Here is a 26459-nt window from a genome sequence, read left to right on the forward strand (position 1 = left end):
CTGCTCTTTGCGCTCTGCACAAATGGAGTTTCACTGTGAACATTGCTTGATAACTTGTATCAGTACATTTTTTTTTTTTTTTTATAGGAACAGTCATTCCCGGTTTTGACTTTCAAAAAAAATTGCTGCATTAAAACGTGTAGCGAAATCAACAAAATATCTGCAGTTATGCTAAGTTCGGATCTATTACATTTGACTGCTGTTTTGTTTGACAACTACTTGGATTACTGCCAAAACTTTTGTCCATTGAAAAATTAGAACTCGATTGATCTCTTTAGAAAAGGAAGTACTATATTATTATTATATTTTATTATTATTATTTTTTTTTTTTTAGTAAATGGAAACCTTTATTACATGGTATTTTATGAAAGAGGAACAAAGAGATGTTATGTTGTCATTTAGATATACTACTTGTTATTGTAATGTTCAGCTTCAGGGGTTTGTATTTAGAGTCTTGGAGATTGACTCAAGCGTTCTATGTGGGTAGGGGGGCTGCTGCACAAAGGAATTTTTGGATGTTCTAGGATCTCTGTTCTTTAATGACAAAAAAATAAAATTGCTTAATATGAACAAGACTATCTATTCGTTTAGATGTAACATTTTCATCTGTGATATTGCTGGTATTCTAGTGTATTTGTGCCGAATGTCCCCATACATTTTTTATTAGAGTCCCATTAGTAAACCCACGTGGAGTGATAGACATCCGCCATGGGAGCACATACCCTTAAAATCCTTTCTGGGGGAAAAGAGCCTGATGAATTTAGAACCTGACCAGGACTCAGCCAGAGTATAAAACAAGAGGTGACAGGACAAGTGCTGCTGTTATCCAAACCGCTTCAGCCGAGACCCTCCTGGCTAATCCTGGTCAGATCTAACAAACGTCCTTTGTAGTATCTCCTTGCTCGTAGGATCACGGGAATGGGAATGGGGGGCTAATTATTGTACTTGAAATATCTATGTATTAATAAGAATGCTCAGAAATCTGTCTTCACACAGTCTGTGTTTATTTGGGATGATGTACAATGTGCCTTGTTAAAGTATAGAATGGGATTTCCTCCAGCTCAGACCTGGAGCAATATTCAATTATTTTTGCATAGTGGAAATATAAATGTAATAAAAAGAAATAAACAGGTGGAGACTGAGCATTGATGGTGGCTTTCCTTCCTATGCAGAAGGGGACATGGCGCTCCTTTCTGCTGGTAATGCCCATACTCCACCCGCTTATTTTCATTCATTTTGCTTCAAAAGTGAAACCTGTATTCTCACCTCCCTATAAAACCAGGCCCAGTGTGTACCTACTCTGTGCATCTGCAAGTGTGTGGCATTCACAGGCACTAATCTCAAGCATTTCATTAACGTTTTTAAGATAAATTAAATGGGCTTTGGATTCAAGTAATAGTTTAAAAAATAAATAAAGCAATGTACCCATTCACACTTCCTGATAAGCATTTGCTTCGTTTTGCTTCAATTGTGACGTTGCCTACAGCAGGTAGAAGTATTAATGGTATGTAAAATACGGTGGCGTTCTATGGGAATGCTCTTTAAGTACCTAGTTCACTATGCTGCAGGGAAGCTTTGAGACCTGTTAATTAATGCTCTGTTACAGGGCAAAGTACAAGATTTTTTTTTTTTATGCTTTTGACACTGATGAGTACAAACCCCAACACTAATCTGCGTTTCTTTACAGAGCGTACCACGTTCCGAGCGGGAAGATCCTAGCAGTGAAGGTATGTCCTCCTTCTCTCTCTATACCAGAATCCTGCCCTACATAACATGAATGCAAGTTTACTTACGTTCACAGATGCATACTAGCACATTGGTGATAGAAATTATAATAAAACACAGGGCCTGATTCAGAATTGTACGCTAATACAATCGCAACTGCATTCTCTCACGGTTCGCAGTTGCTAGCATATGCTAATGCCTTCCAAAGCACAGCCGAGCATAGGGGCACCCACTGCTGCCTCCTCATCCGTACGTGCGCCAGCGTAAACATCTGTACCAACGACGTACAGCTGGCAGCCACGCTTCATATGCGGTCAGTCTTACTAGCCGCAAACTCTGCATCCCTCCTTACACGCCGTGTGCTCTCATGCTGCTAAAGAGATCCCAATGCCTAATTTATGCACGCCTATGGAACCGTATTTAAATGGACAGACACACCTGCGTTTGCCTAGCCACCCTCCTTCTCCCCGTTACCTCCCCCAAATGCTGGCTACCTGTCACTCACTTTGCAAATGGATCCTTGGTGAGGGTGTAATCGCAAACCAATTGCTGTGAGTTCGCAGTGCGGTTTACACACATGCGCAATGGCAAACAATCGCTCGGTCTGCATAAAAATCGTCATTGCGTCCGTCTTTGAATCAGGCCCACAGTACGCTATACATAGCAACAAACACTGAAAAGCTCTAAAGCACGTTATAATATACCAGGTTGGTGCAGGGTATGCGGGGCACACGGGCCCCTTGGTCCAGGGGGGCTCACACCGCTCACCCTGTTCTTGCACCTATATTTTTAATACTTACCTCTCTGGAGTCCCACGTCGGCGCTATCAGCGCTGTGAAATGGCCAGGAAAATGACCGTCGGGGCCATTTTCCCGGCGTTTTGTTGGGAAATCGCAGTTAAAATGGCTTCCGTGCCATTTTCTCAGTGACTTGCGCATGCGCAGTAGACTCTGGGCACAGACAAGTGCCCAGAGTATACTGATGCGGCACTGCGCTCAGAGCGCTGCAGGCCACCGGAGAGAGAGGAGGGGGCCCAGGACGGAGACTGCACACATGCCCCATCCTCTCTTAATACACCTCTGGTTGGTGCCACTGTACATTAAGGAGCCATACAGGCACTTTTAGAAGTCAATACAAGTGTATCCCTGCAGTTTCATAAGCTGAATAAATTTGGAGGAAATGGCATAGGAAAGTTTGCCTCTACAACACCATGACCGTGGTGAGAAGTGTATTTCTGGCTTGTGACTTGTATGTGCTCAGTCTCCATTTCAGCAACCTGCCAACATTTGAAATGGCCAAAATGAGACCCTTAAAACTGTGTTGGTTTAGATCAGTCTTATGGCACTTAGGGTCTAATTACTAAGCAGTGTTAGGCGACAGAGTGAAAAGTGATAAGGTGCCAGCCAATCAGCTCCTAACTGTCATCTCACAGGCTGTGTTTGAAAAATGACAGTTGGGAGCTGATTGGCTGGCACCTTATCACTTTTCACTCTGTCTCCTAACACTGCTTAGTAATTAGACCCCTTAGAGACCTACACACGCGTCTCTGCTACTTCTCAGACAATTGCTTGTATCTCCTTTGCTGGATAAGTAATTGTTCGAATTTGAACAAAGTCATTGCTTAAAGGTAGAACCCTTCCATTTGCAACTCTAACTGTCCCTCCATCCTTTTGCATTCCAGCCGTAAGATCCCCCCACTGCTGCCTAACTGCAATCTCCCACCCCAGCTCCTGACTAGTGTGGGAGCAGAACAAATTTTAGAGATTTGATTAGAGATTAATAGTTTTAATGTTTGTAAACTTCTCACCATTTATCTGCATACACTGCAGTCTTCTTTGTACAAATATATATAATTGGAATCAGTATGTTATACTGCCGGACGTCAGCCCGGCGGATGAAATATCGACGCCGGAAGGCCGTCATATGGAGATCCCGATCAGGGTAAGTATAAAGACTATCAATAACCCTAACCCTCCTGTAGGGGTGCCTAACCATAACATCCCCCCCCCCCTAGTGCCTAACCCTAACTTCCCCCCAGGGGTGCCTAAACCTAACCCCCCGGTGGGGTGCCTAACCTCCCTCCCTGGGGGTGCCTGCCCTAACTCCCCCTTCCTCTAGCCTAACCCTCCTCCCCCGGGAGACTATAAACCTAAACCTCCCCCAACCCCCTGCCGTTTGTGGGTGGTAACAGGGGAAGGTGCTTGTGAACGGGGGAGTGGTGCTGCGAACGAAGGCGTGTCTGGGCGTCAAAACGGCGTCTTATGGGTGTGTATAATTAGCAAAGAAGCTTCATTGTACACGTCACTTGGTTGTATTTCAGCCTGCAATGATCGCAGTGCTTGCTGTGGGTAGGGTCTACCTCAAGGGCTGCATGCAGCACCGATGGCTCTCGATGGTTCTGATTAATCATACACTTCCTGGAGATGACGTGTGTTTAGAAAGAAAAGTGGGCGTCTTTATACCGGCGTGCGCACACTCTGCCGTCGCTCTCTAAGACATAGAGGGCGTCCTTACCCTAGACAGTGCGATCGGGGAATTTGCCCATTTTGGCTGCGAGAGAGCGCAGCTTAGCGTCCGGGTCTGAATCGACCCCATAGACTTTAAGAACCAGACACATTTTAAGACTATAGATCAGGGGTCAGGGAACTTTTTTTTACCTTTTACCCCAAAATATATTTAGATACGCCGACGTTACCCCCTTGATTTGAAGGGAAGAAAATCATATAGTAGTGCCCCCGTAGTTATGCCCCCATATAATGCCCCTGTAGTAGCGCCCACATATAGGGCCCCTGTAGTAGTGCCCTCATGTAGTGCCCTCATATAGGGCCCCTGTAGTAGAGCCTCCATATAATGCCCCTGTAGTAGTGCCCCCGTAGTTATGCCCACATATAATGCCCCTGTAGTAGCGCCCACATATAGGGCCCCTGTAGTAGTGCCCTCATATAGGGCCCCTGTAGTAGTGCCCTCATATAGGGCCCCTGTAGTAGAGCCCCCATATAATGCCCCTGTAGCTGTGCCCCCATATAATGCCCCTGTAGCTGTGCCCCCATATTTTGCCTCTTTAGAAGTGCCCCCATATAATGCCCCATTAGTAGTGCCGCTTGTACAAAGAAAAAAAGAAAAAAACACCTTAATCCCCGCTCCTGCATCCTCCGCCATCCTGTCCTCCCGGCTGCTCCTCGGAACTATGGGAGAGACGTCATGATGTCTCTCCCATAGTGCGCATGGGGAGAGCCGGAAGCTGGAGTTCAGAAGAGAACTCCAGCCTCCGGCTAACGCGGCGCTGCATGGAAGGCGTCGGGCGCCCGCTGGTAATAACATCTCAGCGGGCATCCGGCTCAGAGCCTCCCTGCGGCGCCGGGCTGGAGAACACTGGCGCCAGTGACCTCCATTCCTGGGGGTAATGTACGGACAGCCGGGCATGCAATGATTAATATGCATGCCCGACTCTCCGTCCATTTTCCGCAGGAATTTCATTTTTACCCCATTTGGGGTCATTTACCCCTGTTCCCCGACCAGTGCCATAGATGATCTTTTCCATACAAATCCATATGCTAGTGGAGCAGCATGAAAGGGGCAAAGGGATTTGAGTCCAAAAGAGTCCATTTGTATGTACACTGCAATGCTGATTAATGATAACACCATTAATGGTAACCTCTTCATTTCTCTTTAATTCATTGATCGGGATCTCTATGAATTTCTATGCAGAGCTTTTCTAAATAAAAGTCATGGATAGCCATGTATATTTTCCCTAAACACTCCCACGTCCTCCCCATCCCATGATTATTAGCCTGTATGTAAGGCCCTCTCACTTTTAGTGTATGCTTGCAAATGTATTAGGTAAACTGTGTGCGTAGACGGAACATGTATCTCACTGTGTACCTCACCCCTCCTGCATATGAGGGATGAGAAGGCGGATAACCCTTTTCACGTGGACGTGTAATCCCATCTTATGCCCTGCAGTGGTTTACTTACTGTAGCAGACAATTATGTCGCTGGTGATTAAGTGAATTAAAACTGAACATCAGCCTAATTTGACCTGCAATGTTTGCTGTGCGGCTCTCTTGTCTCTGGTGCACTTTCTGCACAAGGCCTGCTCTGACAGCCTGTGATAAATTGCTTTAGTTAGAATGTATATTGTAAGAGTTTGCAGCTAAGTCAAACAGAGCACACAAATAAATGAATCACTGGCACCTGAGATCCCCCTGGTTTATGTGACTGCTCACCTCCTGGCCCCTCACAGGTAGAGAGACGGACTGAGCCATCTCTCGGACTTGTGACATAAAATCAATGACACTTGGCATGTCAAATTTTATGTCGCGTCAAAATAGAGCGCACAATGTAGGCGCGCCGTTGCTGCCCACTGCAAATGTATTATTATTAGCGAGTTCTATTTGTGTGTTTTTAACCTTCATAATAAGGTCCTTTTATGTGACAGACAGTTCATCAGCAAACTATCCAATCTGAAGTGTGTTGATACATAGATGCCAAGCTCTAGGCTAATTGTCTTCAATTATGCAATTCAAAACTGAGGTCTCTTCATACATAATTGTATATATTAGCTCTTCAGTTTCATCTAATTCATTTTAAATCAAGGAATCTGATTACAGATTTACTTTTAACAAGATCTCCCCCTGGATCTAATTCTTATTATCCTCTCTGCCTATATGACAGTAATCTACGTGTTGTGTAATAGTTTACTCGTGGTTCTGATCCATTGCAGAAAAGCACAGTATCACAGAGCATTCGCTAACCATTGTTCTATTGCTACCCCCTTCAAATAACATAACCAGGCTATTTCCTATGGGAGCCAGCCCCCCTCCCCTCCTTACACAGCAGTTTGACCTGTCCCCAGGGTACGTTCCTCCCTTGGCTGCACCTGACACAGGTTAAATGCCTCTCACACTTTAATTGAGTAAAATTGCTATGATGTAGCAGCAAATTATTTTTTTTTTTCCCAAGTTTTTCTGCACTGAAAAATGTAAGTGAGTGGAGTTGGCAAATGACTATTGATTTGGGAAAGTGTGTTTTAAATTTCTCTTGGCAGTTCTATATTACAGTTACAAGCTGGATTAGTCAGAGCGTTTATAAATAACCCTAAAGCAAGCTTGTGATTGAAACAGGTTGCGTCTTATTCTATTTCTTTTGATGCCAGCGTTCTGAAATTTAATTTATGCCTTCGCATATCCTCTGTCTATATTCCTCCCCCTGCTACACATAAATCTTAATTTATATGTCTGTTCTGACGGCTGCACAGATATACGAGTGCATTGTATAAGATGCACGTCAAGACACTTTCTGTATATATTTTTTTCCCTGTTAGTGCCAGAGGGAACTCTATTACACAGCAAGCGATACAGTGTCCACACTAAAAGCCTAGATCATACCCAGTCAGGTTGTATGGGTGTTTATACGTGTTTGGTGAGTGATATAATGATATGTGCATAAATGATTGACAGTCACCAAGGCCTGTTTGATATAATGAGTTTATAGGGAAGAGCTGTCGCAGGTTATATGGTGGCCTTTCACAAACCCACTGTTGTCCTATTGTAACAGGATAGTGCCACCTGCCACCCACCAGTGTCACTCAAATAGATTTGCAAGATGCCAGTTCTCCCCCGTGCTTTTATGTGTTTTGTAGACATTTTGGATCTTCTATATAAATGTAGGGTTGGTGAAGAATTCTAACATAACTGCCAGGCACTATGGCTTCTGGATGTGACAGAGAGAGACAACGGGCAAAATTTACTAAGCGGCGGTTTGATGGCGGTTTTTATTCTATTCTAAACCCCGGCGGTTTGGTGGCGGTTTCTAAATGACAGCCCTGCTCTATTCTATTCTAAAATGTGTTTTGATGGCAGTTTTGCAGCGGTTTTGGCCTTAGTAAATCTGCAGAAAGCAAAACCGCTGCCAAACCACAGTCAAAACACATTTTAGAATAGAATAGAACAGGGCTGTCATTTAGAAACCGCCACCAAACCCCCGGGGTTTAGAATAGAATAGAAACCGCCACCAAACCCCCGGGGTTTAGGGTAGAATAGAAACCGCAGTCAAACCGCCGCTTAGTAAATTTTGACCAACATGTGTATAATTTACAGGCATCATGGCTGCAGCAGAATATTTGGCAAAAGCATATAACTAGCAAAACCAGAAGCTTCACTGTATAGTGGTAGGAAGCCAATCTCTGGATCCCAGTCGTTTTTGAGATGCAAAATTATCAGGGATTATAATCATTAAATCCCGAATATTATGGGATTGAAAATACACTGTGGATTGGGCCGAGGGCAGTGGAATAATACTTATTTTCTAGGTTTTGGTCACATTATTTGAACCTCTCAGGCTCTACCAGCTTCCTGCAGAATGGACGGAGTCCAATGATGCAGTTGCTCAGAGTCACTGATAGGCTGGGGAGCGCACTGCGCTTTGACATCTACCAGCCAATCAATGACTGAGAGCAGCTGCATCACAGGACTCCAGCTCTTCTACTGCAGCTGGGCCTGGTAGGGGACCGGACAACACGCCCGCCGACAAGAGAAGCCCCTTCTGACCATTGCTGAATGACTAAGATAAGTGATAGGTAAGGGGACGAGGGAGAGCAATGCCGGGGGTAGGGGGAACGACAAGGGAGAAGTAAAGCAGGGTCGGAAGGAAGGATATATTTGTACAATTCAATCCCGGGATTGCAAAAATGGGGTGCGATTGGCTTCCCTATATAGCTATGAAACACTTGTAAGACATACTTAATTTCCGCGCCCCCCCAGCCTTAATGTGGATTTTAGTGCACCTTACCATATGGCTCTGGCTTCCGACCTTTCAGTGTTGTGACGCACCTGTTGACCATCCTCAACGAGTTAATTTATAATTTATTTATTTTTGTGTGACGTCAGTGTTAGAAAATTAGAATCGAGAAAACAGAGTTCATTTAGATACCTACTCAAATCTTGGCTGATTCTTAATGTAAAGATCACATCCTCATTGCACTTTTTCACAGTTATGTTAATGGAATGTTTGGTCAGTAGAAGGTAATCATTTGGAATAAAATCGTATCTTTTTGAAGGAACCTTCAAAGCACAATTCCTGGATATTACATGTATATGAGATGTCACCCATGTTTCCAAGTATGTTCCAGTTCATGAAACGTATCAAGCACTGTTTCCAAATAATTTGCTTGCACATATGCAGCTGTTGTCACTTGTAAGATCAAGTCTCGCTCAGAATTGTATCGCCTTTATCATGCAGACTGAGAGTTGGATGTGGGGCTGTATAATATTTACTATCGCAGTGTCTCACTTAATATATTTTACAGCTGCGTATGATCAGCAAGTGGAGAAGGGTACACTTGTTCCAGTTTGAGAGCACAAGACTTTGCTTGTTTCGGGGCTGGAGACAGAGTGTGCCGCTGCTATCTGTGGCAAGCTGAACACACAATATCAATCAGTGACAAGTGTTTTGTGTCTGTTCTCCGTAGGTCATTCCGTTAGACATTACTGTGGAGCTGCAGAGACAGATTATGTCAGAGCTGGAGATTCTGTACAAGGTGCGTGAGCTTGGCGCCACTGTTTTGGGAATTGTTGTCACAACACACAGCTTTTTGACAGCGCCACTTTTCCTCTTGTTTACAGTGTGACTCTTCATACATAATCGGTTTTTATGGTGCGTTTTTTGCGGAGAATCGGATTTCTATCTGTACAGAATTCATGGATGGTGAGTTTAGAGGTGCTAGGAATCTGGCTATATATGTGCACTGTAGAACTTTATGTGGTGCCTTTCTGTATGCAGCAACATTAAGAGCACGACTAGCAATCTAATATAAAACACATCACTCCTTCACCAAAACAAATAGTAGTAGTCCATTTAATCATTTCACACTCCAAAGCAAAGCAGAACTTCCGTGTAGTTATATGAAAAAGAAAGTACACTGTTTTTTAAATATTACCTACAGCTCTCTCTCTCTCTCTCTCTCTCTCTCTTCCAGTTTTTAATGAAGTTTAAGCAATTTCAGTCCAATTAATTACCTTAAGTGGTACATGGGTAACCAGTAAATTTCTAGAGGTTGAATGAAAAAGTTTACTGAAAAATAATGTAAATTTCATTATTTTTTTTTATGGGAACAAGTAATGCGTTAAGAACTTACATCTGTTCTGCAGCAATGACATAAATGCTTTCTTGGGCCATGAAGCACCACCAGTGGACTACTGTATACTGAATTAATGTCTACTCCTGTATACTGGATTAATTTCTACTATAATAGACTGGAATAATGTTTTCTGGACCGCCAAACCAAATTTTATATCTCTGGTTCATCACGCAGGTTTTTTTGTACGCTGTCAAATAGGTGAAAGGATGATTCCTCAGTGTCTGGAGCTTATTTACAAAAACGCCCGATGTTTTGCTTTTAAAATTATTGCCTTTCTGGCCGTTAAGTGGTGGCTTCTGCTGGAAATTTGGAGGTGTTTTGAAAACTTAATAAGTAAAATGTATGTTTAGTTTTATAACCTGTTGCTTAGTAAATAAACCCTTGTGACACAAACTGTCAAACATGGAGGAGGAAGGGTGATTATCTGGGGCTCCCTGAGTCGGCAACTTGCACCCTGAACCAAATGGGATACCACATCATTTGACAGCACTATGCAGTACTTTCTGATCTATGCCTAATTGGTTACGGATTCATCCTACATCAAATGAATGACCCAAAACAACCCTCCAGGCTTTGTCAGAACTACTTTCAAGGAAAGCAACGATACAGTAGGCTTCAAATCATGGAATGACCAGCACAGTCTCCAGACCTGAACCCCACCGAATTGGTTTGGGATGAGCCGAACAGAAGGATGAAAGCAAATCAACCTACAAGCACATTTGTGGTACCTTCTGCAACAGTGTTGGAGATTCCCGTACAATATTTGATTTCTATTGCAGAAAAAATGCAAGTAGGTTGGGCGACGATATCTGCATTCTTACTCAGAAGGTAGCCAGTAGAAGCCCTTTCTCTCAAAAGACATTGCTGAATGACTTAAATTTACAAAGTTTATTCTAAATGAAACCTAGACCAGATCAAAGTGGAGTTTTGCACAACGTTTGTGTTTGGCAAGAACCAATCCTCATCTCCATGTAAAACCACAAAAACATTAGAACAACCATCAAGCAGAGTTGTGGAGGGTTAATTATTTTGGGTGTTGCAGCTACGTGGCCTGGGTGCTTTATAAATATTGAGTCCACCAGGTATCCTAGAGGAAAATGAGGCCATCTGTATGACAACTGAGGCTTTGCCAAAATTGGATCTCAAGGAAAGAAAAATAATCCTAAAATTACCAGCAAATCTATAACTGACTGGATGAAAAATAATAAATCAAACACCTTGAGATGCTGTGTCAGGAACTTAAAATAATGGGCCATAATTGCAGAAATATGGTGTAAGAGTCTGATGGAGTCATACAGAAAAATATTACTTCAAGTTACTGCTGCAAAATGTAGACCTACATGCCATGCAATTATGCAATGATGGGCCGTTCTTTGTTGAATAAATAACAACAACGTAAAATTCATTGTGTTATTTGTCACGAGAGGTTATCAAATTTTAGGATTCTGTGAGAATTGCATTATTGTTCATTTTGGCCTGATTCAGAGATTGACTCAAATGCCGTCGCAACTGCGATTCCATATTCAGTGGACATGCGAAAATATGCTAATGACTTAGCTGTTGTCTTATGCACTGATACGCCCAACTCCAGCGTCTCGCATCTGCCGTTTATGTACAAGAGCAGAAATTTCGCGCATCGAACTTCTAAATAAGTTTATGCTGTCTCAGGCAGAACTGCTTTCCTAACACAATGGGGCCTCTGCAGCTGTGAGCAAATTCGCAGAGGCTTACTATGGCATGCCCAGAAAGTGGTCAGACACGCCTGCGTGTTTCTAACCAGCCCCCGTTACCTCCCCTAAACGCTGACTACCTGTCACTTTTTATCTAGCCTTAAGGATTGTTTGAAAATGCATCTCCATGTCCTTATGCAGATCTGACACTCGCCCCTCCTGACACTTGGAGAGTCGGAAAGGGTAGGGAAGCGGTGTGACAATTAAATCTGAGTACAGTAAGGATACGTTCATGTAATTTCCAACTGGCGGAGATGCAGATACGCCTATTAGCAGCCGTATCATGTGTGGTGCCTGATAAACACTGACGATGATGATGGTTGCTAATGGTTGGCTGTTTGCTTGTGACTATATTATATGAATTTGTGAGTGAATTCATGTTTGCTACTTTCACACAGAAGAAATATTATAACCTCTGTATTGCAAATGTTTTTTTTTTTACTTCAAACCTAATTGCAAGTAAGTAAGCCTGTCATAATCTTTATGCAGAACATGGGAACAGCCGTACTCTGGCCATTCAGAGTGTTCCAATACTTTCATTTTGCAGTAAATGGTCATAAGTGATGGGACCTTGTAGTAGTGCACCCTCTATATGGTTTGTTTTTGCCAAGATTCCTACATGTAGTGAAGACGACCATTCCATATGGATTTGAGTGAGTAATAAAATGGTGAACAAGTGTGTGTGTACCGGGGTATTGGTAGTTAATTGGTGGAGGCGAGTGTGTCTGGGTGCATCTCGGGTGCTGGCAGTGAATGTGGGGGCGTGACAGGGTGCTGCTGAGATGTTGGTAGTGAATGCGGTTTAGGGTGAGTGTGTGTCTGAGTGCAACTGGGATTGGTGTGTTTATATTGAATGCGAGCCATGGGGGGGTGTCGACATCAACTATCATCACCTCCGTACTCCTGGTATGAACTTACGCCCTTGAATGGTAGATACTGTACACACCTGTGGCCATGAACACACACCCTCCAAGGGATACAGAGTACCTCTTTGTAGTCTTCCAAAAACTGAAGTACACACATTATTATGGTATTTGGGTGAGGGCTTTGTAAGTGAGTGCAAGAAACTTGAATTCGGTTCTGAAGGGGCAGGGGGGGCAGTGTAGGGCTTGTAGGAGAGGAGAGGCAGATGTAGAACGTTTGGAGAGGAAGCTGAACTGGGCAGCAGCATTGAGGACAGATTGGAGTGGATAGATTCAGGAAACAGGGAGGCCAGATAGGAGGAGGTCAAAGTAGTCCAACTTGGAGATGACCAGTGAGTGGATTAGGGTCTTAGTAGCGTCCAGGGTGAGAGAGGGTCTGACCCTGGATATATTTCTGAGATGGAAATGGCAGGACTACGAGAGGTGCTGAATGTGTTGTTTGAAGGAGAGGAAGGAGTGAAGGACAATGCACTTGGGGGGCTAGAGAAAATGGTGTGCCGTCAATATATAATGAAGTGTGGAAGGTGAAATTATGCGGGAGGGTGGGAAGATGATCAGCTTAGTCTTAGACATATTAAGTTTAAGAAAGCACTGTGACATCCAGTCAGAAATAGCAGAGAGACAGTTGGAGATATGAATGAGGAGAGAGGTTAGTGGTCAGGGGTAAAGAGGTAGATTTGAGTGTCATCAGCATATAGATGATATTGGTGGCCACACCCTAAGCCAGCATGTGTTTGTTTTTTGAAGCCTGCAATAACACAACGAACATTGCATTTTGAAAAATAATCGCTAAACTATCTACCAAGTACAAGTCTCCACTACTTCATCATTAAACAAAAAAACAGCTATACAAACAACCCCAAAAAAATAAATTGTAATATTCTGTACTGGTCTACAACTGCAACAAAAGAATCCTGGAAGCTTCCTCAACACAAACTAACAAAAGTAAGACCTATTGTCTAAGGATATAAATCTTCTCTTTATAACACAACTCATGTATTTACCCTAAAATATGATTTTGCCTATAAATTCTACCTACTTTTGCTCAGAAAAATGAACAGATTAACTTGCCATAGACAAGAAACTTATTTTTCTTTTTCCTGGAATCAGAAGGCGGTGGTCTGTATTCTTCTACTTCATCGGAGGCTGATGTTTCTGGCCTCTCCTGCTCTTCATTTGGTTCCTGTGAAAAACAGACTATGCTGCCTAGCCATGTCTCTAACTAGTTGTGTCAGTGAATTTATTTAGATGTGTCTGTATAATTTGTTGGGTGTGTGAAACAGTAATGTGTGAGTCTGAAGAGTATATTACATCTCCAGTTTTCAGAGATGACCCAAGGTGGATTATGAGCAAAGCTGAGGAAGAAGCTAGAAGTTAGGCTGTCCAGTCCCAGGAGCCAGGAGCGCGACAGATCTTCAAATGGCAATCTCTGCATGCCTGCACAGCCTTCTTGTAGCAGAACAAAGGCCAAAATTGTGCCGGGCAGGGATCCTCATACAATTCCCACCACTCGCCTCAGCCAATGGTGTGGCACAAAAAAAGACACAATGTATCCTAATTGGATTGCAACATTTCTGCTTACCAAACTCAAACAGCGCAAGGGTGCGAATCCAAACCAGCTAGTTTGAAACTCGCAACTTAAATGGAATGACTCCTATAAACTACGTGGGTTTATTTATTAAACGTCAGCTTTTCAAAGCCTTTGGTTCACTGTGTTTTCTCATAGTGTGTCTGTTCAAAAAGAATAAAATGTTAACTGAAAAAATGATGTATAAATGATCCCCTGATGTCCTCACACATTGGTATATAACCTGGGGTGCATACACATTATATTTTTTTACAGATGAAATGCCATGCAGCCAGTGGCAGGGTGTCAGTAATATCCTTTCTAATTATTCATTAATAGTTATATATTTTCTTCCTATGGTACAGAAGTAAAGTGGCACCTTCTCTATTTACTGGTTTGGGACAGTGTTACTTATTTGGCGCACGCCATTACAAAGTAGAATTTTTTATTATTATGTTGTATGTGTATTACATAGAACGTGATCATAAGGTACTGATCATTGTGTTTTTTACATATCCACATATATGTATTTTTTTCTTGTCACATAGGAGGATCACTGGATGTTTACAGGAAGGTTCCAGAGCAGGTGCTGGGCAGGATTTCGGTTGCAGTGAGTGTCTATTTCTTATGTCCATGTTTATGACAGTCATCAGACCTCCATGGTTCTGTTTGATGGGAGAAGGGAGGTTTAATGGTAAATTGTTTCATAAGCTGGAGTTCTGCTGTAATCAAACCAGTACCATTTAAATGGGGTGCATCATGATATTGGATGGATGCCCTACATTTAATGGATTAAACAGGGCAGTATGCTGTATGCTGCAAGGTGCCGGCATTGTGACTATTTATCTGCCTGTCAACATCTCAGATTTTTCATTGCACTACATAGGATAACCTGCTTTGTAGGGATACATTAATAAGCAGTGATTGAATGTAGCCGCTGATTGTCGCTAATTGATTTGCCAAACTATATGTCCACCCCTAATTTAAAACCGACATAATTATATATGTGCACGAGCCTCAGTCTCTTTACTTTACATTACGCCGATATGGAAAAAAAGTGGAGAACAAAGTATACCAGTAAAGTATACACAAACATATCTAGCAAATAAAAAGTTTTCTTTATTAGAACCAGTTTAAAATATGTAAGGGGACTATAGCAGCTACAAAATAACATATGCACATGAGCTAAGCTAAATAAATACACTAGATATGTCAGAGGATTTAACATAAAAGTATCAAGTTGAAAAAGCAGTGATAATAATAGGATAAAAAACATTGACTAAAGTGTTTAAGTGCTAATGCTGTGTACCCGGATGGGTGAAAAGAGGCGAAAATATGACAAAATGTAAATACAACCTGAGTGAAAAGACACATAACTTAAAAATATCACCACAGCCCTGTAGTAGTCCATGTAATTATAATCATCATTTCATTGATAGATAGGTGGGCCCTACTTTACTGGCGGACTTTGTTCTCCTCTTTTTCTGCATACACTTCTTACTCCTTGGGAGCACCCTGCTAATAAATTATTCGTATTTAGGGAATTTCATTTTCATTTGACATAGTACTACTTTACTACTCTCCTGTGCATTGGACCCGTATCCAATAACCCTTCCCCCTTAACTTACATTCACAACTTAAACAGAAGCAGGTTACATTATCTGAAGGCACAGGAGAGCTCAGCGGTGGTTTCTGTGCTGATAGTAGCTCCTGACTTGGGTAGACACCATGACGATCTAGTCAGATGGATGTTTCAGTGTACATAGGATGATATAAGGGTGGAGATCAGAGTAGAGAGAGGCCACACTAGACCCCTACCTGGGTGAAGTTGCTTAGAGAGGAATACTTCTAGTGACTCCTCTCTTTCAGTTTGTTTGTAGTGCTAGCTGCACAGTAGTTGTGCCCATAAGTGGGTAATACTCTTCCTAGAGAAAAGAAATCCACTCATATCAGTAACTTGTAGTCACATCTCAGGAGATGAGTGCCACTTATTCCCTAAACTGTGCAGTACTAAATATTTGCCACTCACACTCCCCAGGGAGAGGGAATTACATCCAAATATAAAGATTAGTAGCGTGGTACAATGGTGGCAGGTAGTGCCTCTCTCTGGTGTATGGAAGATTTATCCTGTGGGGTTTATGAAAACTGCATGCTCTCTATTACTCCAATAACTAAAAGATTAGAGGGCAAGACCTTTGGGATATCTTTATGTTTCTGTGTCGGCGTGTGAGTTGCCTAATCCTCCTGTTTTGCTAATAATAGTACATCTGGGAAAATGCTAATTTGCAAGCACATTTTGGGATAAATGTCTGCAGGTCCAACGGTTTGTTTTTCACACTGTTTGCACTTATATAATCAAATGTCACATTAAAATAATTATTTCAAAGAAATATACAATGAAACTCTTATCAAGTGTCAGCTAGTGTCACAGAGAGCCTGTATGCTATGTAGTATGTGTAGCTGATCAAAAAATGTACAAAGTATTCTAAAAAAACCAAAACAAAAGACACTAAGCTGTGTAAATATGGTTCATGTGAAGCCTGTAAGTAAGACCAAGTAATTCTGCAGTTAACAGTAATTGTTTTGCAACTCTGTGCTGTTGCCATTGGATGCAGTTTCTGCTCTATATACCATAGTGTTTTGTATCTGTAATTAGAAAGGTCTTATATATCCAAAGAGCTTTGCCCTAATAACGTTATTGCTTAATGTTGTCTCTGAACAGGTGTTGAAAGGCCTCACATACCTCTGGAGTTTAAAGATCTTACACAGAGGTGAGCAGTATCTTTCCTTTTACTGTTATTTCTGGATATTTTATATATACTTCTTTAGATTTTTTTTTATAGAAGACTTTGAAGAGATTTACAGGTGGGAGTACTGTTATCTCTACTGGTTTTCCAGCTTTGCCGAATATTTATCTAGAAGCAAGAGAATTGCAGTACTTTTTACAAGAATACAGCTTGTAACGGGCGATTAAAATGCTCTGTGTGATGGGGTCTGATTGAACATAATACATTTTATTTAGGAAGTGTTTTTTATTGAATGCTTTGGACACTTGGCAAGGAGCTGCTGTGGGCATTTTTGAAAAAGCATTTGAGCTAGTATGAGAACTACTCATGAAAATGAATGATTTAGATTTGAAATGCCACGGACAATATCTTAATAGTGAAGAAAATTCCATGAAACCAGAAATTAACTAGTTTTGCCTCTTTAACATGTGTGATAAAATAAAACAGATACAATGTAAAAGTTCTCTTGTATCATACATTGTTGCTTGCTGGACAATCTTCTTTACCCAAGGCAGTAACCTGGATCATAGATGGGACTTTAGTAGAAATATGACAGATACAGTAATGCTGGTTACACACTTAAAAGACATTGCGCAGACCGATTAGGTAAGCTATACACACTTACCAATGGGTCGCTTGATATATCGGGCCAGACCTCACAACTGGGCGGGCATTTCAAGTTGCCCACCTAGTTTTGATGTCGGTGTTAGTCCCTGCAGCCAGTGCACATGCGTTCGGTGGATTGCCTGTACACACATCTAGATGCTCCGATATATGTCTGTGAACGATGTTGTTAGTAGACTTATCGGGTATATATATACCCACTGATCCGCTACCGATATATCGTACCCAGCATAAGCCTCTAATTAAGGGACACAGGCTTACTATTCATACTTTACAATAATATTTTTGTTTTGTCTATTTCTGCATTTTTGTTATGGACCACAAGTCCATTAACGTTTGCTCAAAATGTGTACATAGATGAATACAAAAAAAGTATTGAAGCATCCTCCAGTATATGTGGCTGGCAGACAAATAGGCACATTAACGGCTTCATCACTGCCAAATGACTTTATGCATAAAAATGGTCCCGGATTATGGGCCTCTCCATCATCTAGTACTGGAATCCAGTTGTTGGCTCTTATCCCAGCAATGTGCCCAGGAACCATCTAATCTAAAGCAGGTGTATGTACAATACAGACACTAAGCAACCAGATGCGGAATCGGGAATATCGCGTTTCTACCACGGTAACTTGGTGTCAGCATTACCGGGACTTCCTTGTGGATGAGGGATGGCTGTGTCTGAGCAGGGGAGAGTTGCTCCATCTTTTCATTATATTGCTGCTTTAATAGATCACTGATAATAGTGATCTGCTGCCAGGTGGGATATAAAAATAGCATTACATCTGTATTAGCCTACAAGCTGCAAAGGTAAAGTGGAGCCTGGATTTGGTCATCTCCTGTTCTAACTGACATCCAATCCCCCCCAAGAGGAAGATCTAAAAGTAAAAAAAAAAAAGTTAAAAAAATGGCTTAAAAATAGTCTTCATCTCCCCCACAAATGGTCTCTTTCAAGACCCTGAAACTATTGTCACTCATTTTCTATGACATTATGATGCCAAAGAGCCTGGGATAAACCCTTAGACCATGGCTGTTCCTTCTTTCCACTTCCAGGAGCCCGTTTCCCATAGACCCCATAAGTACTCAGTGGTCCCCAGGCCTTATGCTCATAGTGTTAGACGTTTATCCATAAGAGGAAGCTGGAGACATGAGACGGTAGGAACTAGCTCAGGAACACGCACTGGTATGAGAGGTAGCTCCAGGCAGCCAATCACACACATTCCCAGGCGGTTACATTATTGCATATTACAGACACTGATGCAATTATGCAAAATATACATGAATGTTAATAATTGACTGCACTATTGAAATGAATACGCTGAAGCCATGTAATTGACTGTCAGAATGTCTCCAACCTTCTTAGATGTGTTTTATTTAGCTCAGTGTTTTGAAAAGTGTGTGGTACTATTTTTCTATTGTACTTTACTCATGAACCCATTGGCGTTGCTTTTATGTACTTTGGCTTTCACTTACATCCTGCATTGACAGTCTAGATACGTTACCATTATATCTGCAATTGTTATGATGACAACAGCTATAGGTCATAGTGTGTCAGCTTGGAACCAATCTAAGTGCTTCCCGGTTGCCAGACACAAGGACTGTTCAATTGCAGGGATTGGACACTTATTTGGGTACATATCATACGATGGTGCGATGATGCAATGCAAACTGTACGACAGCGCGATGTGGTGTTACATGCTGCATGTAGCTGCATGGCATTGTTCAATGCATCGTCCCACACTTCTGAAATGCTTACAGAAGTGTAATAAATACATGGGGGAGTTGATCTGTACAGCCAGTTGTTGCAGCACTATCTGGCAGAGCACAGATAAAACTATGGTATAAAAAAAGTGTCCATCTATATCAGTTTCTCCCAACCTCGGTCCCAGTGAGCTTTTGGCTCTAATAGAGCCGGAAGCACACTACTGAGGCCGCCCCCAAATGGCAGGCGTTCCTTTGGGAACGCCTCCGTTTGGCCAGCAACCCCCCTGCCCGCCCTGTGTTTCTAAGCTTATACATACGAGCAAGCTTGTGTACGCCTGGTTTTCAGTTCCATGGCTGGACCTACTGTATACCTGTCTATGGTGGGGGGGAGGGTATCCAATTAGCCGCTATAACCCGTTTTTCAGCGAACAGTTTAAACTTTTCTCCAAAAATGGTTATCGTGCTATCTAATTAGCCGCAGTCCGAAGTCTTTAATAGCAATAATCGCAAATTAGTTTTCACCATCTCTGAGTAGGTGAAAAGTTGTGCAAAATCCCCATTTTTGGTCTAAAATGTTGGGACTTGGTGCAGAACCCCTGGGACACCCCCCTTAATGACTAATTAGGCAAAAATATTTTTTAATTGGCTTATTTGGGGTGAAAGTGTAATAAGTGCAGGAAAATGGATTCAAAGTAGTGGGTTAGGTATTTTGGGGGACTGTATGGATGAGGCAGGTATTTTAAATTGAATTGTTTATGGGATTGAAATACCGGCGGCTCAAGTGCTGCTGGTTCAAATTCCGACAGTGACAGGCCGACAGGTGAAGATCCCGACGCCCGGTGGTAAGTATGCTAACCTTCCCCTCCTCCCTCCCTTAGGGGTGCCAAACCCTAACCTTCCCCCCTAGTGCCTAACCCTAACCTCCCCCCATGGGTGCCTAATCCTAACCCCCCCTTCCCCTAGCCTAACCCTAACCTTCCCCAGGGGGGGTGCCTAATCCTAAATCTTCCCCGGGGGTCCCTAAACCTAGCCCCCCCCCTCCCCACACCATAAACCTAACCCGGGGGGTTCCTAACCCTAACCTCCCCCCTAGTGCACTAACCCTAACCTTCCCTGGAGTGAGGGTACCTAACCCTAAGTCTCCCTCGGGGGTCCCTAAACCTAACCCCCCCCCATCCCCGGCAGAGAGGACGATCGGACTGGCATTCCGACGTCAGAATTAACATAGGCGTCAGTATTTTGACGCCTATGTTAAATCCCTTGATGGGATTACGCTGTCGGGATTGAGAAGCCACTGGTCTCATAACTACATCCCGTTTTAAACATTGCATTGCATTACATTGCAGCAGGTGTATATTAAAAAAAAAATTAAAAGTGCCCTAAAATGACTCAAAAATATAATTACCCCCATTTTATGTTCCCCTAATTTAACTAGAGCATTACCTTTTGGCCCCCCCAAAAATGTATTTCTATATTTTTTTTTACTTCTATAGAAAAATGCATATATTTGACACAATTTAAGAACTTCAAACCTGTTGATTATGGCCAATAAAATACTTCTATACTGTTACCCAATATTAGTTTACCTTTTTTTTGGGGTACAGGCTGATTTTCACCTGTACTCCCTGCAAGAATTATCGTGCAAATGTGTTATCGCCGGTTTTGTAATTGAATTGCACGATAAACGGGAGCGCGCAAGCGGCAAATTCATGCGATGAGTGTGAAAAGTTTTAGACAGTGAAAACTTATCGTTATCGCGGCTAATTGGATACCCCCATAACTATTTAAAGTGGAAAGAATAAGGAGGGGTTTCCATTTCATGCCTCTTGTTTAAAACAAACTCCCAAACACATAATTTTACTATGAATTCTAGTTTGTTTTATTTTTAAGATTTCTGATTAAAGCAAACACAGACTTGTTACAATTCCTCTAATGAATACATTGGAGGCCTGTGTGTACTGATATGTATTTGTAGTCTTTTGGGAAAATCCTCCACTTTCCTATTATTTGCTAAAAATATTTTGCCAAGAATGACTTTAAATGTCTCATTTGGGCAGAATATAACCAGGGCACTGCAACAATAATAGACATTCCTATCTTTGCTGTATATTTTTAAATATTAAAGTGACTGGTTTTCATTAAGCTTTTTTGTGGTGCTCCTGCTATTCCGGGTTAATAATATGTAAAAATAAAAATCTGATATTTTTACACACAGGATTGCTGTAATATTCACACTTCTAGCCCTGATCCAGCCAGTGGGAAAGTGTATAGATAGGACTTCCCTGTACACAGCAGAAGTAGCACACAGATTCCTAGTGGTGATGAGGAGGACAAGTGCCAACAATAATTGTCTTCTGTTACACATAAGAGTGTGTTTCACCCATTGCTTATGGTATATGCAGAAAATGAGCCACTGCATGAGAACATTCATGACAAAATACCAGTATGTTCATTTCTGACTTCCCCCAGAAGTTTGTTTGAAAACATCTAGAACTTTTAAACTCTACTTACTGCTTGGTGACCCCCATGTGGTTGGCTTTTCTATGTGGATTCGGTTATTTGGTGAGAAAATGCATTTACATGTTCTAAATAAACTTGCAATGCAATTGAGCAAAATAAAATGTAAACATTCCTACATCAGAAAGTCTGCCTTTATAAGCAGAACTCTTTTATGGGCATTTGCTCTACAAGGTGTAAGGCTGGCTACACACCTAAACGACCGGCAATCGTGCCGATGTTCAGGGCGATTTGCCTTCACCCTGGACATCGCATGATTGCCGGTACACACTTGAAAGATGTAATGAAAGTCAGAACAATCACTTCTCCGTCCTTCATTAACTTGTACAGGCTCACATGCGATTTTGTATGATTGACTGTGCAGCACAGCCAATCGCACGATATCACATGCGACCGCTGGTACGCGCAAATTGGGCATTCACACTGCACGATATATATATATGCCCGATTTGTCGTTCCGATTTAGCCAAATCGGGCCGATATCGTACAGGTCTGTATGCACCCTAAGGCATTCTCATAAAAAACAATTGATGTATTCCACGCATAGTGTAAGAGGAATGGACAGCCTAGGAGGTCATCAGGAACCGCTAATATGTCACCTATGTACAGGCGACTGGTCTGTCAATGCTTAAAGAGACACTGACAACAAAAGTATGTATTTTGTACTGTATATTATATACACTGAGCAGGAAAATTGTATACAGGCTACCCAAGTACATTTTATACCGAAGTTCTGATAACTTTATTTGGTCTAATAACACCAGATTTATATTTTACAGGAACCAGTCTCCATCATGTATTTTAATTTGAATGAATAACATTATGGTGATTTATAATGGGATCTTGATTTCTAGTATGCACAGTGTTATGTGTAATCAACATGATAATCAAAGATATGTGTTTTGTTTTAGATGTCAAACCTTCCAATATGCTGGTGAACACACGTGGACAAGTGAAGCTGTGTGACTTTGGTGTTAGTATACAGGTAAGTCACCACCTGTACACTAGTGACCTGAGACATCCCTCCCCCACTCCCCATTCTCCCCATTGTAGATGGTGAGTACCTGCATCTTGTCATTTACTCATCACCCATGGTAGGTGCCAACGGACACTGCAGGTCCCTCCAGCAGGTGAGGGGTTAAAGCGAGTAACAGATGATGTGGTAATTACTAATGGGACTGCGGCCTCATTAATATGCATTCTGGGGAGTTAGGAGAAGATCGGTTCTGTCCGCACAAAAGAATGAGGTTGGGGGAGGCTTCCAGGGGAGACTGTTATCAAAAATAATAATAATTAATAAAAATGAATGTTGAGCAAAACAAAGACTGTGAGGTCTGGGCAAGACCCTCCCCCCCCAAATTGTAATTAATTTCCATCTCTAAACCTCCCCTGAGAGCACCCATCAGGTTGACCCCTGACCTTCCTGTCATGTTACTTTGAATAGGCCCCTTCACTCCCCCTTACTCGGCTAGAGACCGTAAGACTCAGGGGGCCAGCAGCTATTCAGTTTGGCCCCACCTGCTGCACTGCCAGCCTCACTCATACAGGCTTATGGTATTGTGTGTTTCTAGCGGTGTCTGCGCTACTCTCCTGCACAGTATGTGTGCGTCTATCCGTATCTGCAGAACATTGCCTTCTCTTCATTCACCATAGTATTCTGTCCATCATATCAGCCTGAAGGAGTAGTTCTGACTCACATGTGGTGGTGTCTGCTCTCTCTCTTATTTTAGTGTATTGTTTGTTACATATTGTGGCTACAAGCTTATATCTATTTCTGTGTCTCAAGTGTTAACCTCAAAACATTCAGGGCAGTGATTATGTACACCCTACAAAGCACAATATACTATGCTACTGTGTATTGTTTGTTACATATTGTGGCTACAGGCTTATATCTATTTCTGTGTCTCAAGTGTTAACCTCAGGTTTTCTCTGTGTGTCTTCACTGTGCTCAAAACATTCAGGGCAGTGATTATGTACACCCTACAAAGCACAATATACTATGCTACTGTGTATTGATAACACCAGTAGTTTGGAGTTTAAGCACTTACAACCTCTGAATATTTGTACGTGTGATTATTATCCTTGACGTCCTACCAAACAGCACACAGTACCAGAGAGAATGCTGACAGTCCATATAACAGGCCGTGGTTTGCCTGAATGGGGAGTTCCTACATCGCTAGCACTCGTGTAGTTTACAAGTTGGAGAGAAAGCCATAAGTGTAATCATCTTGTGTTTAATGCCTGCAGATAAAAGCACTCTATATATTTTTTATTCTGTCTTTTATATCTTCTCTCTATTCTCTTCTCCTTTTGTTTGATGGGTGGATTAAATGAGAAATAATTGCCCGTTTTATGTATTTGTCTGTTTAACACCATCGTTCCCTATTTCTTTTTTTTCTAGTTGGTGAATTCTATTGCCAAGACCTACGTGGGCACAAACGCTTACATGGCGGTGAGTCACAGGTCCTTTAGTGTAGTTACATACGAAATAATAGCACTTTCTATGGAATGTTTGATTAAACCATAAACACATTAAGGGGAATTCATTTGCATTTGATGTGCCGCTGGGTATTGCCAAGATGCCCGGCCATGCACATATCGGGCAGTTACTGTAATGGCGTCATTGCAAGTTTTCTTTTACACCTCTATGGGGTGCGAGGCAAAACTTGTGATGTCGATGGTCGGGATTTGCCGTTCTGCAAAGGCAAAATCGAGTCCATAGCGCTGAATTGAATTCCTCCCTTTGTAACCTCGTTTCATTGTAATCAACAGATGTTATCACCATGCCTCTCATAGTGGGTTGCCCCTAAGAACAGACAAAACCTTTCTGTAACTTAAGGTGCATACACACTAGATGATATGCTCCCTGAGCGATATCGTCTAGTGTGTCCCCGGCAGGCTGTGCTCAATGTCGTTCATGACATTGAGCACAGCCGCTGAACGATATCATTAACGATATCGTTCAGCGCCGGGCTCTCTCCCCCATTCCCTGACATGCAGCAACCTGACGACATCGTCAGGTTGGCCTGCATGTCAGCCCGATGAACGATGATGACGAACGACCCGCGGGAACGCGCGTCGTCGTCATCGTTCATCTTTTTGGGCTTAAAAATGGACGATAAAGTGGACGACTGAACGATAACGATATCGTTCAGTCGTCCACTTTATCGCCCAGTGTGTACGCACCTTTAGAATTGTCCTGAGTGCTTCTATTAGCCATTTCAGGACATTCTATTACACAGTAGTCACCTGTTTCCTTCAAGGGGTTAAATGTAACTGATCTACAGTAGCCCACACATTCAGTGGGACAGTAATTAAATGGAGGGTCCTTTTGATGGCATGAAGGCAGATCCCAGGTGTGCATTAAACAGATTGGCAGATGAAGGGGAACATCCATCTGCTAATTCAACAGTGGATTAGATCCAGGAGAGAGGACATCTCTGTCCTATATCCTCTTTGTTATAAAGCATAGCCTATGTTTAACCCCATAATTGCACTTCATTGAGACACCACTAGCACTATTTAGTACCCCTTCTGTAAATGGGCTTAATTACAACAGCGACATATGTCGCAGCATTTTATGGAAGAGACTTCTCCTGAATTCTCATAGTAGAGCAGGCAACAGGGAACACTGGGATGATCAACACATTAGGGTCCCAAGTTCTGATTCTTATTTACTGTTCTTTCCTCTAACAAGCACTGACCTGGATACCCACACAGAACACACTCAGCTGGCACTAATTCCTGAGTTTGTTTCCTTGTGCAGAGGCCTCGGGGTTATGAGGCTGTGAGAGGCAGTTGGAGGCAGCCAGGTGCATTAGGAGCACAGCATGAATCGGTGTCAGGGGTGCGCTCCTATCTTACTCTTACACTCTGCTGACCTGGACACAGAGAGTGAGCTCAGACCTTGACCGCATAACAGTCAGGAGCCTAAGTCACCAATAACCTAATCGTGTAACCCTTTTTTTTTTTTCCTAAACAAACTTTTACTATATGACCCACTGTTATATATAATTAAAAGAAACGTTCCATTCTACAACCACACACATTGAAAGTATTGTTTTATCTTTAGCCGGAACGGATTGCAGGCGAACAATACGGCATTCACTCCGATGTTTGGAGCTTGGGAATCTCATTCATGGAGGTGAGAATAAATGGATCTCTTGCATACTTATAGCTCATATGCATGCACCTGCTTATAGAGCATAGAAACGGGAAAAGCACGGGTTTCTCATTAGCGCTTCATAACCCTTCTCAGTATGAGAGCGATACTACGGAGTGTAGAAATGCTTTGCACATCCTGCAGAGGGAATGGACGGAGCTCTAGTTGGATGTAAAATAATAATTTCATATATTGTGAAGCCCGATCCCTGGAGCGCTGACAGTGATGGTAATAGTAATAACTCTATTTATATACAGCTTGCCCTACCAAGGGAAGTCATTGCTTCATTATCACAATGTAAAGGTAACATTTTAAATAAGCAGAAGTCAAGCACAGGAATAAATAGAATGTGAGAGGAATGATGTGGTTATACAGTATGGCTGCTTGTGCAGATCACAGCACCCCTGCAATCTGTGTACTCTAACCACTTACATGGCTCTGTTTCTACAGTAAGGTACAGACTGTGTATACTGGTACAGGTAGATATAAGAAACTGCCCTGTATATATTGGAACTTGAGTCCTATAGTATATTAGTTACCTGATCCATTTCTTTATAACTTACTGATTTTACTAATGCTGAAATTTC

General features: G+C 42.2%; 1 protein-coding gene across 1 annotated transcript in view; it reads left to right on the top strand.

Moving 5' to 3' along the window:
- Positions 1–26459, top strand: part of MAP2K5 (mitogen-activated protein kinase kinase 5) — a 105871-nt gene that overhangs the window by 46474 nt on the left and 32938 nt on the right. Inside the window, exons 9-16 of the mRNA XM_088452775.1 lie at positions 1688–1727; positions 9194–9262; positions 9348–9429; positions 14631–14692; positions 16805–16853; positions 22622–22695; positions 24112–24162; positions 25783–25854. Coding sequence (XP_088308901.1) covers positions 1688–1727; positions 9194–9262; positions 9348–9429; positions 14631–14692; positions 16805–16853; positions 22622–22695; positions 24112–24162; positions 25783–25854 — 499 coding nt within the window. The remainder of the gene's footprint in view (positions 1–1687; positions 1728–9193; positions 9263–9347; positions 9430–14630; positions 14693–16804; positions 16854–22621; positions 22696–24111; positions 24163–25782; positions 25855–26459) is intronic.

This window comes from Taudactylus pleione, unplaced genomic scaffold, assembly GCF_031769625.1.
Source record: "Taudactylus pleione unplaced genomic scaffold, aTauple2 ptg000556l, whole genome shotgun sequence".
In the NCBI taxonomy this organism is placed as follows: domain Eukaryota; kingdom Metazoa; phylum Chordata; class Amphibia; order Anura; family Myobatrachidae; genus Taudactylus; species Taudactylus pleione.